At 40.0% G+C, this 14,075-nt stretch overlaps 1 protein-coding gene across 3 annotated transcripts in view; it reads right to left on the bottom strand.

The window, feature by feature from the left end:
• The window catches only part of FOCAD (focadhesin), a 338,731-nt gene that overhangs the window by 262,080 nt on the left and 62,576 nt on the right, over positions 1-14,075 (bottom strand). For 2 of the 3 annotated variants that reach the window (XM_063080862.1, XM_063080864.1), the window contains exon 6: positions 6,961-7,062. In XM_063080862.1, coding sequence (XP_062936932.1) covers positions 6,961-7,062 — 102 coding nt within the window. Of the gene's footprint in view, positions 1-6,960; positions 7,063-14,075 lie in introns of those variants that run through there. The other variant, XM_063080865.1, reaches the window with a different exon arrangement.

Below are 14,075 nucleotides of genomic sequence, written 5' to 3'. Positions count from 1 at the left end.
TTGATGACAAAAGAGATCAGCTTACCTGCTTCAAGGTGAGTTACACTGGGCTCATGTGTAGTGATCTCTGTGGGGGCCTCGGGCCCTGGACATCGTCAATCCTACTCCTGGGCAAAGCCGAAAAGCTCCGGTAGGGATGGCCATGAAGCCGAAGGCTGTAGGTTGGGGACTGGGCCACTCCCTCTCTGGCGAGTGGCACAGTCAATCCCCCAGTGACCTGGCCATTTGCAGTGAGGGCGGGTTACAACAGGCCCGTGCCAAGTGGCCCAGTTGACCACATTTAAAGCAGTTCTCGGGTGGCTTGCCCCTTGAGGCAGCCAGCTTTGGAGTATGTGAGCCACGGATGGCATTAGCTAGGAGCTGGTATTTGGCCTGATCTCTTTTATAATTTTTTGAATATCGGGGGCTGATTGGGTAATAAAATGAGAGTGTAAGAGGGCCATGCCTACAGGGGAGTTTGGGTCTATACGTGTGTATTTATGTAAAGCCTCAGAGAGGCGGGTTAGGAACTCATCGGGATTTTCAGTGGATCTCTGTGTGATCTAAGTTTGTTATAATTGACTGACTTGTAAGTAGCCTTTTGGAAGCCATGAAGTAGGTGTGTGATCATTTTATCCTGGAGATCCCGATCCCCGTGGCCAGCCTGGTAGTCTGAATTTGGGTCCGTGCAAGGAACAGCAATGGCTCTCACAGGCCACCTATTATTTTGAGCAGGTACCTGAGCCGCCATCCGGACCTGCTCCCTGTACATGGACTCAGACAATTCTTTCCATCCCAGCCACTTCATGGAAGGGTTATAAAAAGCCAGAGCTGAGGCGGGGTTGTTACCTGACGAAGGGGGAGAGGGGAGGAGTTGGGCTGCAGATGAGCATCTGGAGGTCAGGTATGGGGAAGACAGAGAAATGTGGAGGGCTGATGGATCAGATTGATCCGAGTCTGGAAGGAGATGTCAAGCATGAGCTAGGAGAATTTGACACATAGGACAGTTTTGACAGAGAGAAGAATGCATTCAGAGACAGAAGAAGGCTCGAACAAGGAATCTCTACAGCTTTTGCCACTTCGGTGAGTGTCTAAATAGAATGCCATCTTGTGGCCACTGGGATCCATTGTACCGAGGTGTTTGAGTTTTAATGTCTCCCTGGAGGCCAAGAAATTGGCCAGGAGACAGCCCAAGGGCCTAGAGCATGGAGATTTGGATTGTAGGGATCCCATTTAGAGGGCGAGAAAGGGCAGTCAGCCCTGGTAGAAGAAGCGTGCCAACAAAGAGCATCCTCTCTTCTGTCCACCTTTTCAAGAGAAAAGCCATGACCAGCTAATGAAGTGTCCTTCAGTAGCTGGGGGGCACAAGAAGAGTTCCCTTGGCCAGGCACCTGGGCTTCGTAGAGACCAGAGTCGTAGAGAGTAGTCAGGGGAACCCGTAGAAGTAGGCAAGACAGACCCACTGACTCACCCTGAATTGAGGCCAGTGTTGGATGCGTTGGTCTGAAACAGCAAAAGGAGAAAGTCTCAGAGGCATCTGTTTTCGGCAGGTCTGGGGAGAACGGCCAAGGGCCAGTCAACCCAAGAGAGGGTATCAGCCACAATGTCAGCCAAAACCCTTCCCAGGTTTCAGCACCATAATGAAAGAAAGTGAGCCAAGATGCGGGTACTGTTCAAGCTTTATTAAAGAAAGAAATCTGCCAGGCTATACTCATAATGGAAGACAGCCCAGGGCTGCCCTGAAAATGAAGGACAGCACCAGGTGTGGGGGTGGTAGAGCTTATATAGTGTGCCAAGAGCTGGCTGATACCATTAAGGAGGGTCATTATGCTAATGTGGATCGGGGTGGAGAACTGCATCCTTGTGAAGCAAAAGGGGTTTCTGTTTAAGTCAGGAGGCTTCTCATAAAGGGATGCTGGGAGGGGCCCAGCACTGGAGTGGAAGACAAGGCCGGTGGCCATCCTGTGCTCATTGTGTGCACAATGGCACTGGTCATGTCCAAAATCCATCAAGCATCTCAGAGCCCGCCCGGGGACCCAAGGCATGAAGAAGGGGACTGGACCTCTCCTACAACAAGGCACACCAAGCCAGTGCCTCAGGGCCCACCCAGCATCCCGAAGCATGGAGAAGGGGACCAGACCTCTCTCCCTCAATCAGGCACAGCAGGCCAGTACCTCAGGACCAGTACCTTGGACCTCACTCTCACAAACAGGCACACCTAGTCAGCACCTCACATCCTGCCCAGTGACCCAAGGTATGGAGCCAGGGACCAGACTCTCCTCCCACAACCAGGCACACCATGCCAGTGCCTTGGGGCCCACCCGGGGACCCGAGGCATGGAGAAGGAAGCCGGACCTCTCTCCCACAACCAGACACACCATGCCAGTGCCTTGGGGCCCGCCCAGGGCCCCGAGGCATGGAGAAGCGGACCAGACCTCTCTCCCACAACCAGGCACACCACGCCAGCACCTCGGGGCCTGCCCAGTGACCTGAGGCATGGAGGAGGGGACCGGACCTCTCTCCCACAACCAGGCACACTGCACCAGTGCCTCGGAGCCCACCCAGGGACCCAGGGCATGGAGAAAGAGACCGGACCCTCTTCCCACATCCAGGCATGCCACGACAGCACCTTGGGGCCTGCCTAGAGATCTGGGGCATGGAGAAGGGGACAGGACCCCCCTCCCCCAACCACGCACACCAAGCCAGCTCCCTGGGTCTCACCCAGTGACCTGACACATGCAAAAGGGTACCGGACCTCTCTCCCACAACCAGGCACACCATGCCACTGCCTCGGGGCCCACCCAGGGACCCGGGGCATGGAGAAGGGGACCAGACCCTCCTTCCACAACCAGGCGTGCTACACCAGCACCTTGGGGCCCGCCTAGAGACCCAGGGCATGGAGAAGGGGACCAGACTGCCCTCCGTCAACCAGGCACACTGCGCCAGTGCCTCAGGGCCCACCCAGGGACCTGGGGCATGGAGAAGGGGACTGGACTGCCCTCCCCCAACCAGGCACACCGAGCCAGCTCCTTGGGTCTCACCCGGTGACCCGAGGCATGGAGAAGGGGACCAGACACACCCCACAACCAGGCACACCACCAGTGCCAAGGAGCATACCAAAAACAGCACCTCCATGTAGGTGGCCCACCGCAGCCACCACAATAACCATGGCTGCCGCGAAAGCAACTAGACACCATAACCACCACACAAATGGTCTGCCAACCACGGGAGTGTATTCACATAAGGAGAGTCACCAGCAGAGACAAAGAAAAGAAGAGGATGTCTCTTTCCACAAAGCCCATTTCAGAGTGACAGAAGAAGCATCTGCTCTATGATAACACTGGGGGACCCAATCACATCTCTCAGCATTGGACAGATCATCTAGGCAACAAATTAACAGAGTAACCATTATTCTTTCAGAAGGAGAGATGAAATCTAGGGTAGTTAGAGGGGGGAGGGAATGGGGGAAGGGGAGGGAATGGGGGGAAGGGGAGAGACTGGACAAGGGGCATAAAGAATAATTACGATTTATAACAATATATATGCTAGTAATATTGATTTGATCAACACATCTCAATGTTCAACCCCCAAGATATGTATAATCAATTTTGCTTCAATAGATAAATTTTTTTAAAAAAAGAACAGGAGTTGACAGACTCTTTATAGAAAGGGGCCAGATAGTAAACATTTTTGTCTTTCTAATCTATTGAGAAAGCAACCACAGATGCTATGTAAATGAATGGACATGGGTTGTGTTCTAATAAAATTTTATTTCTTGATAAAAAAAATTAACCAATTGTGCACGTAGCTATACACAAGTCTTTCATTTTATGTTCAACACTAAGGGAGAATTAGTAGAAAAAGATCTAGAGTGAGAGTTAAAAAAGAGGCTTTAGGCCCAACTCCACTACTAACTACCCATGTAACCTTGAGCAAGTCATTTAATTCACTCTCCTTAGTTCCCTCATCTGAAAAATTATGTGTTAGACTCAACAACATTAAAATATCCAGGCCTAAAGTCCATGATACAATGTCAACTTATGCAATTGTCAGTTCCTGAAAGGTGAAAGTGAAGTCTTAACACCAAAGGCCTTCAAGTAAATAAATGCAAAACTTAATTATAAAATAATGCCAAAAATAATCTAGCATGAAGATATACTGTCATTTCAGAACATCTAAAAACTATTAAAAATGAACATAAACGGCTAGTTCAATCAATGATTCCTAACATGTAACTAGAATATAGATCATCCTTATGAAATTTTGCTTTCCTTCCCATAGTTGTGAATCATTACTCATATTCTTGTTAAATTACTAACCTACCTTCATTACCTTCCAAACAAACCACTAAGTTAACTGACTCTAAAATTAAATCTCAGGAAATTAATAGTATGCTAAAAAAAAATGCCACCAGAAATATCAATTTCATCCTGCAAAGAATAATCCCACAGTGCAAAAGTAAAAATGAGGTGATTGAAATTATTCTTTGCAAATAAATATAAAATAAGCTAGAGCTTCCAAATGGCTCTAGATAGCATACTTCAACACTTGAAAATTTAAGTGAAAGGAATGAGTTAACAGAAGCTTATCAGTAAATATACCAAAGTCAACTAATAATCTGTTTTCCTTATAAATATCTGAACAAATTTCATTAGAATAACTACTTCTAAGTCCGAATATAATTCTCCTTTGAGATGAAAATAACCAAACAGTACATTTATTACTTAATGAATAACTAAAGCATTGGAAAAGAGATGCATTCCTAAGAATTACCCTAAAATCAAGCTTAATAACAAATTTGGCACAGCAGCAACAGAATCTTTTATAAAGTATCCCAATCTATTTAGCAACAGAGAGAAATTTCATTAAACAAATGTGCTTATACATTTATTTGGGGTTTTTTTGTTTCTGACAGAGCTGAACAAAGAACTTATTTAGTAAATATTAATATATTACTTTTGAAAATGTAATCCTAGATGAGGAAAGATGATGATGATAATGTTCATTTGAGCTGTTCATTCAATTGTTACATGGGTTTTTCTCACTGGCAGCTCATTACAAGGTGCTATGGACTGAATATCTGTGCCCCCCCAAAATTCATATATTAAAATCCTAATCCCCAACATGATGGTATTAGAAGGTGGGACGTTTGGGAGGCAATTAGGTCATAAGGCAGAGCCTTCATAAATGGGATTAGTGCCCTTATAAAAGAGGCCTGAGAGAGACTCCTGGTCCCTTCTGCCATGTGAGGATACAGCAAAAAGATAGCCTCTGAGAACCAGACACTAAATCTGCCAGTGCCTTGATCTTGGATTTCCCAGCCTTCAAAACTGTGAGAAATAAATTTCTGTTGTTTATAAGCCATCCAGTCTATGGTATTTTGTTATAGCAGCCCAAATAAAATACAAGGTTCCCTATATCTTTTTAAAACTTCCTAAAGCAGTACTGCTTTAATTTCTAAGTAGCCTACTCAGAAATTCCATCTAAAATTGAAGTTATGAACTTAGATATGATGTTCTAAGAAACTGTTTCTACAGGACACTGTAAAACCTTCAAGAGCAAGAGAATATAAACATAGCTGGTATGGTGAATGTAACTCAGGCATTACCCAGGATAATGGTATCCTACCATGTCCTGGGGTGACAGTACAAAGAATGTAGTGATATATATTATGAGGCACTCTACAACCCACTTCCTGGGCACCGCCAATCTTTGGGCCTCATTTATAGAAATTAAACATTTATAAAGCACCTAGAAATGTGCCAGGCATTATTAATACAAACAGGAACAAGACACAGTCCCTGACATCAAGAAGGTTTCATAGATACAGAGGAGAATAATCATAAGACAATGTACTAAGTGTAATGACATTAGAAATCATAACTGCAAGTTACAATGGGAGTACACAAGAGTGACACCTAATCCAGCTTGGCGTAAGCAAAGATTTCCTGGGGCAGAGAATGCCTACAGATTTAAAATAGAGAAATTAGGAAGGGAGTGGGTAAGATTCAAGAGAGAAAGCTGGATACCAATAAGCAAAAGCACAGGGTAAGAAGGGAACAGTGTTGCTTCCTGTGTGGAACCAAAAGCAAGTCAGTGCATTGCTAATGCATAAATTATGAGATGAAGATAAGATAAAAGTGTGAGACAAGCAGGCACCATATCATAGCTGGAGCCTAGCATGACATATTAGATTCGCTCTGTAATCCAGGGAGTTTCAAACTGTTTCAGAAACCAAACCTCTTTTTAACAATAGAAAGCCTCCATAAAATACCAGCAAGTTCTATAAAAATAGAGCTGAATGGTGTGAGGGTCCTCCCCATGCTTAGCCCACACATTGCAAGTGCAGTTTGAAAACCATGGCTGTGAAGATTTAAGCAAGGGCATAAGATTTGCTCTCTTGATATATCATTCTGGTGGATGTTTAGAGAATGGATTTAAGCAAGATAAGATTGGAGGCAGAGACACCAGCTAGGAACAGGTGACAACAGCCAAAGCAAGAGATGATAAGGACCTGAACCAGTGTCATGGTAGTAAAGATAGAAGAAAGTAGAACAGCTTTGAGGACCATCAGGAGGTCTTCAAAGAAGCTCAACTAATTGCATATATGGTGGCTATCAGATCCCACTTGGCAGTATTACTTGATCCCAGTTGGAGAGATTAACACACTAACCAATTTCCAAGGGAAGGAACCTATCTCCTATACGTAGTGTAGTAGTTTACTGAATATTTTCTAACCACTAACCAATGCTTAACTTCTTTGATAACAACTTTTCTTGTATTCAATATTTCAGCAACCAATAAATCTAGCAGGTTTTCCTTTTTCTCTTACTTTTAAAAGGAAAGTAGAAAACTACAACCTGTTCTAGGACATTTCTTCAGGAGAAAACATTATAGTCAAAGCAGCTTTAAAAGAAAAAAAAACTAGCTCTAAAATTAGCATATGCCATTCTTTCTCTCAGTTATTTTATTTTACATTACCTTTCAGGGCATTGCTGGAAAAAAGCTGTCAGCTGCTGCAAAAGTACTGGCCAGCAATCAGGTCTATTTTCAATCACAGTGATCAAAGGCTGAGGATGATTTCTGAAAAACACAAAGTCACATTGGAAGCTGTCATTTCAGGACTACACATTCTCAATATCCAAGTATAGCAGCAAAAAAGCCAGCACCATCTAGAGACTTTTTCCAGGATTCATAATTGTCACAAAACTATCACTTGCTATATTTGTTGCAAATTTGGTTCATTAGAACTAACTTCACATACCCCCACCCCCATATCTGTTTTGCAGAAAAGAAAATGGACCCTGAAATCTCAGAGACCCAAATTTGAGAACAAACTGAGCTATTTAATAGCTCTATGATTTTGGCCAAGTACCTGAATCCAGTAGCTCTCTCCTATCTATTACCTTGATTCCTTCATTCCTGGAGGTTATTTCCTGTATGTGTGTGTAAGCACTATCTCTCCCTTTCTGTTCCCACTCACTCCATTCTTCTAAGTAGATGGTTCTACATTCCTCCAACATATTTAAGATGAAGGAAAAGAAAACAGTCCTCCAACCTCAAACAACAAACTATCCAAACTGAAAACCCTTGAAATCTCTGTTGACCAGGGATAAAGCTCTTGATCTGTGCTACTTCCATTAAGATAACTAAAAATAGTATATAAAATGAAATCTGAAGGATTCTCAAAGAATGGGGTTTAAAAAAGAAAAAGAGAAAAGTACTACTACAAGCTATTTTAAATAGTTCGAAAAACCCAATAGTAATTGTAAATTCATCAGCTCTTTAAAACTTGAAGTACTATACAAAGTTTTTAGTTATTATTGATGTGACTTTTTCTCTTAAAAAATTTTTAAATAAAATTTTAAATGCTCATTGTAAAAAAAACCTAAAATATAGAAATATCAATCTTAACAGAAAAGGAACCAAAGGCATAAAGCTATTCTTTAATCTTAATTTTTAATCCAACAATATGTCTCCAGCAATGATTTAAAAAAAAAAAAAAAACTCAGACAAAATAATTTTTTATAACTGCCTTCTCAGTGGTTCTCAAAGTGTGATCACCTTATGAACAGCATCAGCATCACCTGGGAACTTGTTAGAAATGCAAATGCTTAGCCTCCAGCCCAGACCTAATAAATAGCCCTGCAAGAAATTCTATAAAGCACTGGTTCTCAACCTTGGTTGCAACTGTGGAGCTCTTAATACCAATGCCCAGGTCACAATTATCTTGTAGTTGCTAGGAATGGAGTTCATGCATTAGCAATTTTTTCAAACACTATGGGTGATTCTAATGTGTTGCCAAGATTGAGAACCGCTGCAAGTAAATACCACTGAAGAGGGTGGTCAGGTTGGAAATTTTTCTGATTTTTTTTTTCTCTTTTGAAAACAAATAAGTATGATAGATCTATCACACTGAATCACTCATGTTAAACACCTCTCTGATACTACTACACAGTTTGGGGGTAATATAACACCATCTCTTTATTTTCTCCTCAATCTCACCTAATCTATTATTCACTAACTTAACATGCTGGCAGCCTCCTGTTTATAAAAGCACAGACTTTTTCTGACTGATCAGATTACTACCATTGCTAAGGTATCACGCCAAGCATCTTTTTATGCCAAAACTCAAAAATTATATCAAAATCATGTTTCTAAATTCTAAATCCTTTGGCAGTCACACCTATCTAGAATTTGCTTCCTCTACAGATGCCACAGATATTAAGAAACAAATATCACAAATCCTAAAAGCCTCTCAGGTATGAGATGAACTTCTTAGACTGAAAGTTCATCAGGTCGTGTACAATTAAAACCTCCAAATAAAAAGGAAAGAACAGTGACTGTGATTATTTTAGCTATGGGTTCTTCTCATAAACAACATATTGACATAAGTAGTATCAGATATGACCATCAATTAATCCTCCAGCTAATGGTGGCATTCATGACCATTTAAGAAGAAAATCCAACAAGTTACCAGAAAATTTTTGTTTGATCATAAAGCACTGAAGTGCTTTTCAACAGTCTTCCCTTATTAGTCATGCCCTTCCCCTTCCCACCCTTCACCCCCAAAAAACACATATGTACACATGGCAAATAACTCCTATAACCCAGCTTCTACTCCAGTCATATTGAGGAAACCACTCTAGTTTCACTGCATGAAGCTGAAGGCTGTTTTGCTAGCTATTGAATTCAGCAGATTCTATTAAGTATCTCAGACTTAAACTCTAAAAATGAGATTAAGTACAATCTAGTAGGATAGAGATTATCCAGATTAATTATTGATTTAGGCCTCTGGATAATTAACTTTTCCAGATAATTGATTATGTCAGATCTAAGTGGCAATATTGTAGGGAGTAATATACAATATTGACTTCAAGAAGCTGAAAACCTACAGGGAGAAGGGAAGTACAAAATGAGAATTCTGACTCTTCCTGTGGATTAGCATTTGATTACTATTATTATACTATTTCAACTGAGTACAACTAACCTAAAATCAATTACAATTGCCAAAATTTTGTATTAATACTTTAAACATAATGAAGCAAAAAGCTAAATTCTCCCTTATTAATCATTAAATTATGTGAATACATATATAAAAAAATATATGAAGCTTTATGCTTAAGTAACAGAACAATGAATTTATTAATTCAATAAACTTAATTGTGCAACTGCCATGCACGAGAGTTTCCCCATCTTAGCACTATTGACATTTTTGGGCCACATAATTCTTTATTATGAGGTCATCCTACACACTATAAGACGTTTAACAGCACCCCTGGACTCTACACAGGAGATACTAGTGTCATTCCCCCTCATCATATGAATCAAAAATGTCACCAGACATTAGCAAATGTCTCCAGGGGGAAAAAGTGCCCCTGGTTAAGAACCACTGCACTAAGTACGTGACAAGTACTTTGGGAGGCACAACACGGAATAAAGCATGGTACCAGCCCTGAGTTATCCAAAAAGACTGATTCTACCTTTACCCTTCTTTACACTGAACCAAAAGTAACAAATCAAGCATGCTCAAAAGTTTAAGTTTTTTATGGAAATATAGTTATCAAATATTAACATTGGGTGCACAAGAGTAGTAACAACACAGTAGAAACTAGAAGACTTAAAATGGAAAACAAATGTAAAATTATTCCTTTGCAAAATACAGAATCTCGTTCCAAAATAAAAGGCATTAAATAACATACATGCTAATTTGGGTATGACAGTAAGTGGAGTTATTTTCCTATTTAAAATATTATAATTCAATCATTTTAAATGCCATAAGACTAAGTATAGTTTACTCTTGATGTATTCATGGATTGATTATTAAATTTATGGATTATTCAAGATTTTTTTTTCTTCCTCTCACTCTCTGCTTGTTAGCCATTCCACTTCTTTCAAGTACATCCAACTGAGAAAGGTCAAGGTAAATGAAAGGATCCACAATTTAAACAAGGCAAATTAATAAATTTAAAGTGGATGTGCTATTGCTCAGAAAAAGAAATAATGTGGTACAAAGAACACCAAAACAAAACCTCAGTTATGCCTTAAAATTTAAATTATCCCCAAACCTGCTATTGAAGTTATGAAGAGTAAGTTGATTACTACCCTTCTCTCAAAGTGATAGATCGGCTGACCACACAATCAACCTGATCACTTATCAAACTAATAGTGGCAGACAATAAGCTATACAAATTTGGAGGGAAAAAATCACAAATGTGGCACATTATCATCATTATTATTATTTATGTAAGCAGTAGCTACACAGGATCATCAAAATCATTTACCGCTATGTGGCCATGTACGTATCTTAGGAAAAACTAGAAGTGGAGAGGTGGATGAAATAGTGGGGAGGAAGCAATAAATTAAGAGTCAAGAGTTCCAAATTTATATTCTGGCTCCACAACAAATCACGTGATCTCAGGCAAAAGAATTAACCTCTCTTGGCCAAAGTTTCTTCATCTGTAAAATGAGGAGATCAGACTTAGTACCTTCCAGAGCAAATGTTATATAACCAAAGCCACCCATTAAAGCCCTAACCTCAGTACTGCTCAGGACTAGAAGTGTAATAAAACCCTGTAAAGGCAGAAAGCAGTAAGGACGGTGGCCCTCAGCTACTAATAACTCTATGCCAAAATTAAATGGCTCTAAGGCCAATGTCTAGTAAGATCTAAGGCCTCGAAAAAGAGGTCTCCTATTTTTACTTCAAAGGATAAATTGTCTATATTTTTAATTTCAGAAGGAAGTAAAGTGCTATGTCCAGAAAGAGCCTACAGAATTTTAAAGCAGAATTTCTTAACTCCTCAGATATCCAATAGATTCTGCTTTCTCCTTAAAAGAGAATAACATTGTTTCTAAAGATCAAAATCAATACAAACCAGGCAACCAGGTCACCCTTCATTGGCCTCTAGTGCCTCTAACGTCTCCTTTATGTGGAGGGTTTTTTTTTTTTCCTGCTATACCATAAATAAACTAATTTATTGCACATTCTTTGGCACTTTCCCATTTCATGATTTACAAATGTTTTAATTGTTACTTTAAATAAAGCATTTGGCATAATACGTCACAAACAGAAGCACTCCATAAATGGGTACTATTATCCTGAGGGTAGGTTTGTTTTTTAAACTACAATATAAACAGCTTGAAAGCTGAATCTATGTCTTCTTAATCTTTTTGTTTCCCTTCCAGTGCCAAATGCACATCTGCAATAAACGCAATTATCTCTCTCACACACACACACACACACACACACACACACACACACTCCCCAAAACACCTTTTTAAACTCTTAAATGGGTTCATTCATGTCGCAAATGACAGAATAAACTGGATCATGAAAAACCAATTTCTGGGCCGAGCCTGTGGCGCACTGGGTAGAGTGCGGCGCTGGGAGCGCCGCGACGCTCCCGCTGCGGGTTCGGATCCTATATAGGAATGACCAGTGCACTCACTGGCTGAGTGCCTGTCACGAAAAACCAACAACAACAACAAAAAAAAAAAAAAAAAAAGAAAGAAAAAAAGAAAAACCAATTTCTCATAGTCCCTCCAGGACACTGTCCCAAAGTCAACACTACTCAGAGAAAAAAAGCAGTGGAAGCACAGAGTTGCACCTAGTATTTAGTGCTCCCCACCCCTTACTAGTACTGTCAACAACACAGAGCAGTACATGCATCTTAACAAAATGGAGTGAGGAAGGAATGAACGATAAATGCAAGGTTCCACTAGACTAGCAGAGGCAATGATAAAATAAGGTATGTAACTGGATTCACCTTTCCAAGTATAAATACATCAATCTTAATAGAAATGGGAGAGTAAAAAAAATTAATCTTGTGGTAGGCAAATCAGAAAGCAAAAGTTATTTGTGACCTTTAGGTCACCTCAACCTTTTTGCTACATCTCTGAATACAGGAAAGCTGTGATTTGATTTACATCATAAATTCAGCGACAGACACAGATTGCCTTTTCTGTGTAAGGAAACAATGCCTGCAGTCACCATGCATTTTCATGTATGCAGCTGTGACCCTGGCGCTTTCGGAAGCATACCATAGCACTTATCACATCAAATATGCATTTTAAAAGCATTTCTCTACCTGCTCTGAATTTTGATGCGAAAGTGCTGGGTAGAAGCCGAAAAGGGATTTTTTTTTTCTCTGCAGATTTTAAGTTAAAAGATGCATAATAAAAAATTATTATGAAGATTCCACCATAAAATAAGTATAAAAATAAAAAATAAGTCAAAAAGAAAAAATAAATAATAATTGTGACTTGCTACGTATTCTGTAGCATAATTTTAAGAGAAATGCATTTTTATGCTTTCCACACAAGCTCCTAGAAAAAGACTTAGAGCGATTTTAATTTTGACTGATTACATTTTTCCTTTGGGTCTACAGGACAGATAGGGAGAGCATAGGATTTCTTTAAAAATATATTTCATATTACAATGGTTCTGCCCTCGCACTGAACTTTTGCTGCGATCCCTATTTTGAAAGCCAGGGATTTAATACAAAGGTATCCGCCAATGTCAGAAGTCTGGAACTATTTTGGGTACAATGCAATGGCTAGGAGAAAACATACAAGTACTTAGGGATCCAAACCTTCCTTTTATTAAGTTAAATGTCATGATCAAAAAAAAAACAAAACAAAACTAGAGACAAGACAAATAAGCTAATAAGGCAAAAATTATAACATTTTTGTAGTCTCAAAGACATTTTACAGCAAGTTACCATAACAATTTTTAAATTAAACATTCACATTTAGCAGAACTTAGCATTTTCCAGCAGCTATTGCTAAGTAGAAGGTTATACAATTTGTGTAGCTTATAATTCAGGTCTGATTATAAATCCCAGGTGCAAATTCCAGGTGATTAAACCATAAATTGTGAACAAAGACTTTACTGTGTGGGAGAAAGAAGAGAAAAGATGAAATGAAAACAGAAGTAAAACATACAGTTAGACAGAAAGAATCGAACTGCAAAGAGAAAGATGGCCCTTGGAAAATACTATTGGCTATGCTAGCTCAATTACTGCCCTAGCCTCTTTTTTACCCTTAATTCTGCTGGGTTTGTTCAGGGGTGGATCTAACAATGATATTCCATTCTCTCTCATCTTCTTTCTCTTGATTTTCCTATAATGATTACCACAAGCCCTCTGAAATTATATGCCAAATTTTGAGTGCATATATGTGTGTACATTTTCTAGGAGAAAGTCCAGACCTTTTATGAGATTCTCAAAGAAGGTCCTGACCCCACCCCAAAAAAGGGTAAGTATCAGTAAATTAAAGCTAAGAATATCTAAGGTAATTAAGGCAATTCAGACTTGTCAATCTCCCGCTTTCGAAAAAAACTATAAAGACCATTTTCCCATAAACGGTTATATATGATGTGTTCTGCCCAGAAATGGTGGCTGCCTGAGTATTTAAGTTTTTGTAACTTCAGGAAAATAAATTATATTAATGTATTCCACTGGTTCTAATCCCTTATGGCAGCTTGATTGTGTAGTACAAATGATTTAATAATAGTATCATGCTTACTTTATGCCAAGTAAAACCAAACATCTACACCTTGGGGAATTCCTTTAGATAATATATTCAATTATTGAAAT

This window comes from Cynocephalus volans, chromosome 16 (assembly GCF_027409185.1).
Source record: "Cynocephalus volans isolate mCynVol1 chromosome 16, mCynVol1.pri, whole genome shotgun sequence".
Classification (NCBI taxonomy): Eukaryota; Metazoa; Chordata; class Mammalia; order Dermoptera; family Cynocephalidae; genus Cynocephalus; species Cynocephalus volans.
Note: the sequence above shows the minus strand (reverse complement) of the source record. Positions and strands in the feature narration are given on the sequence as shown.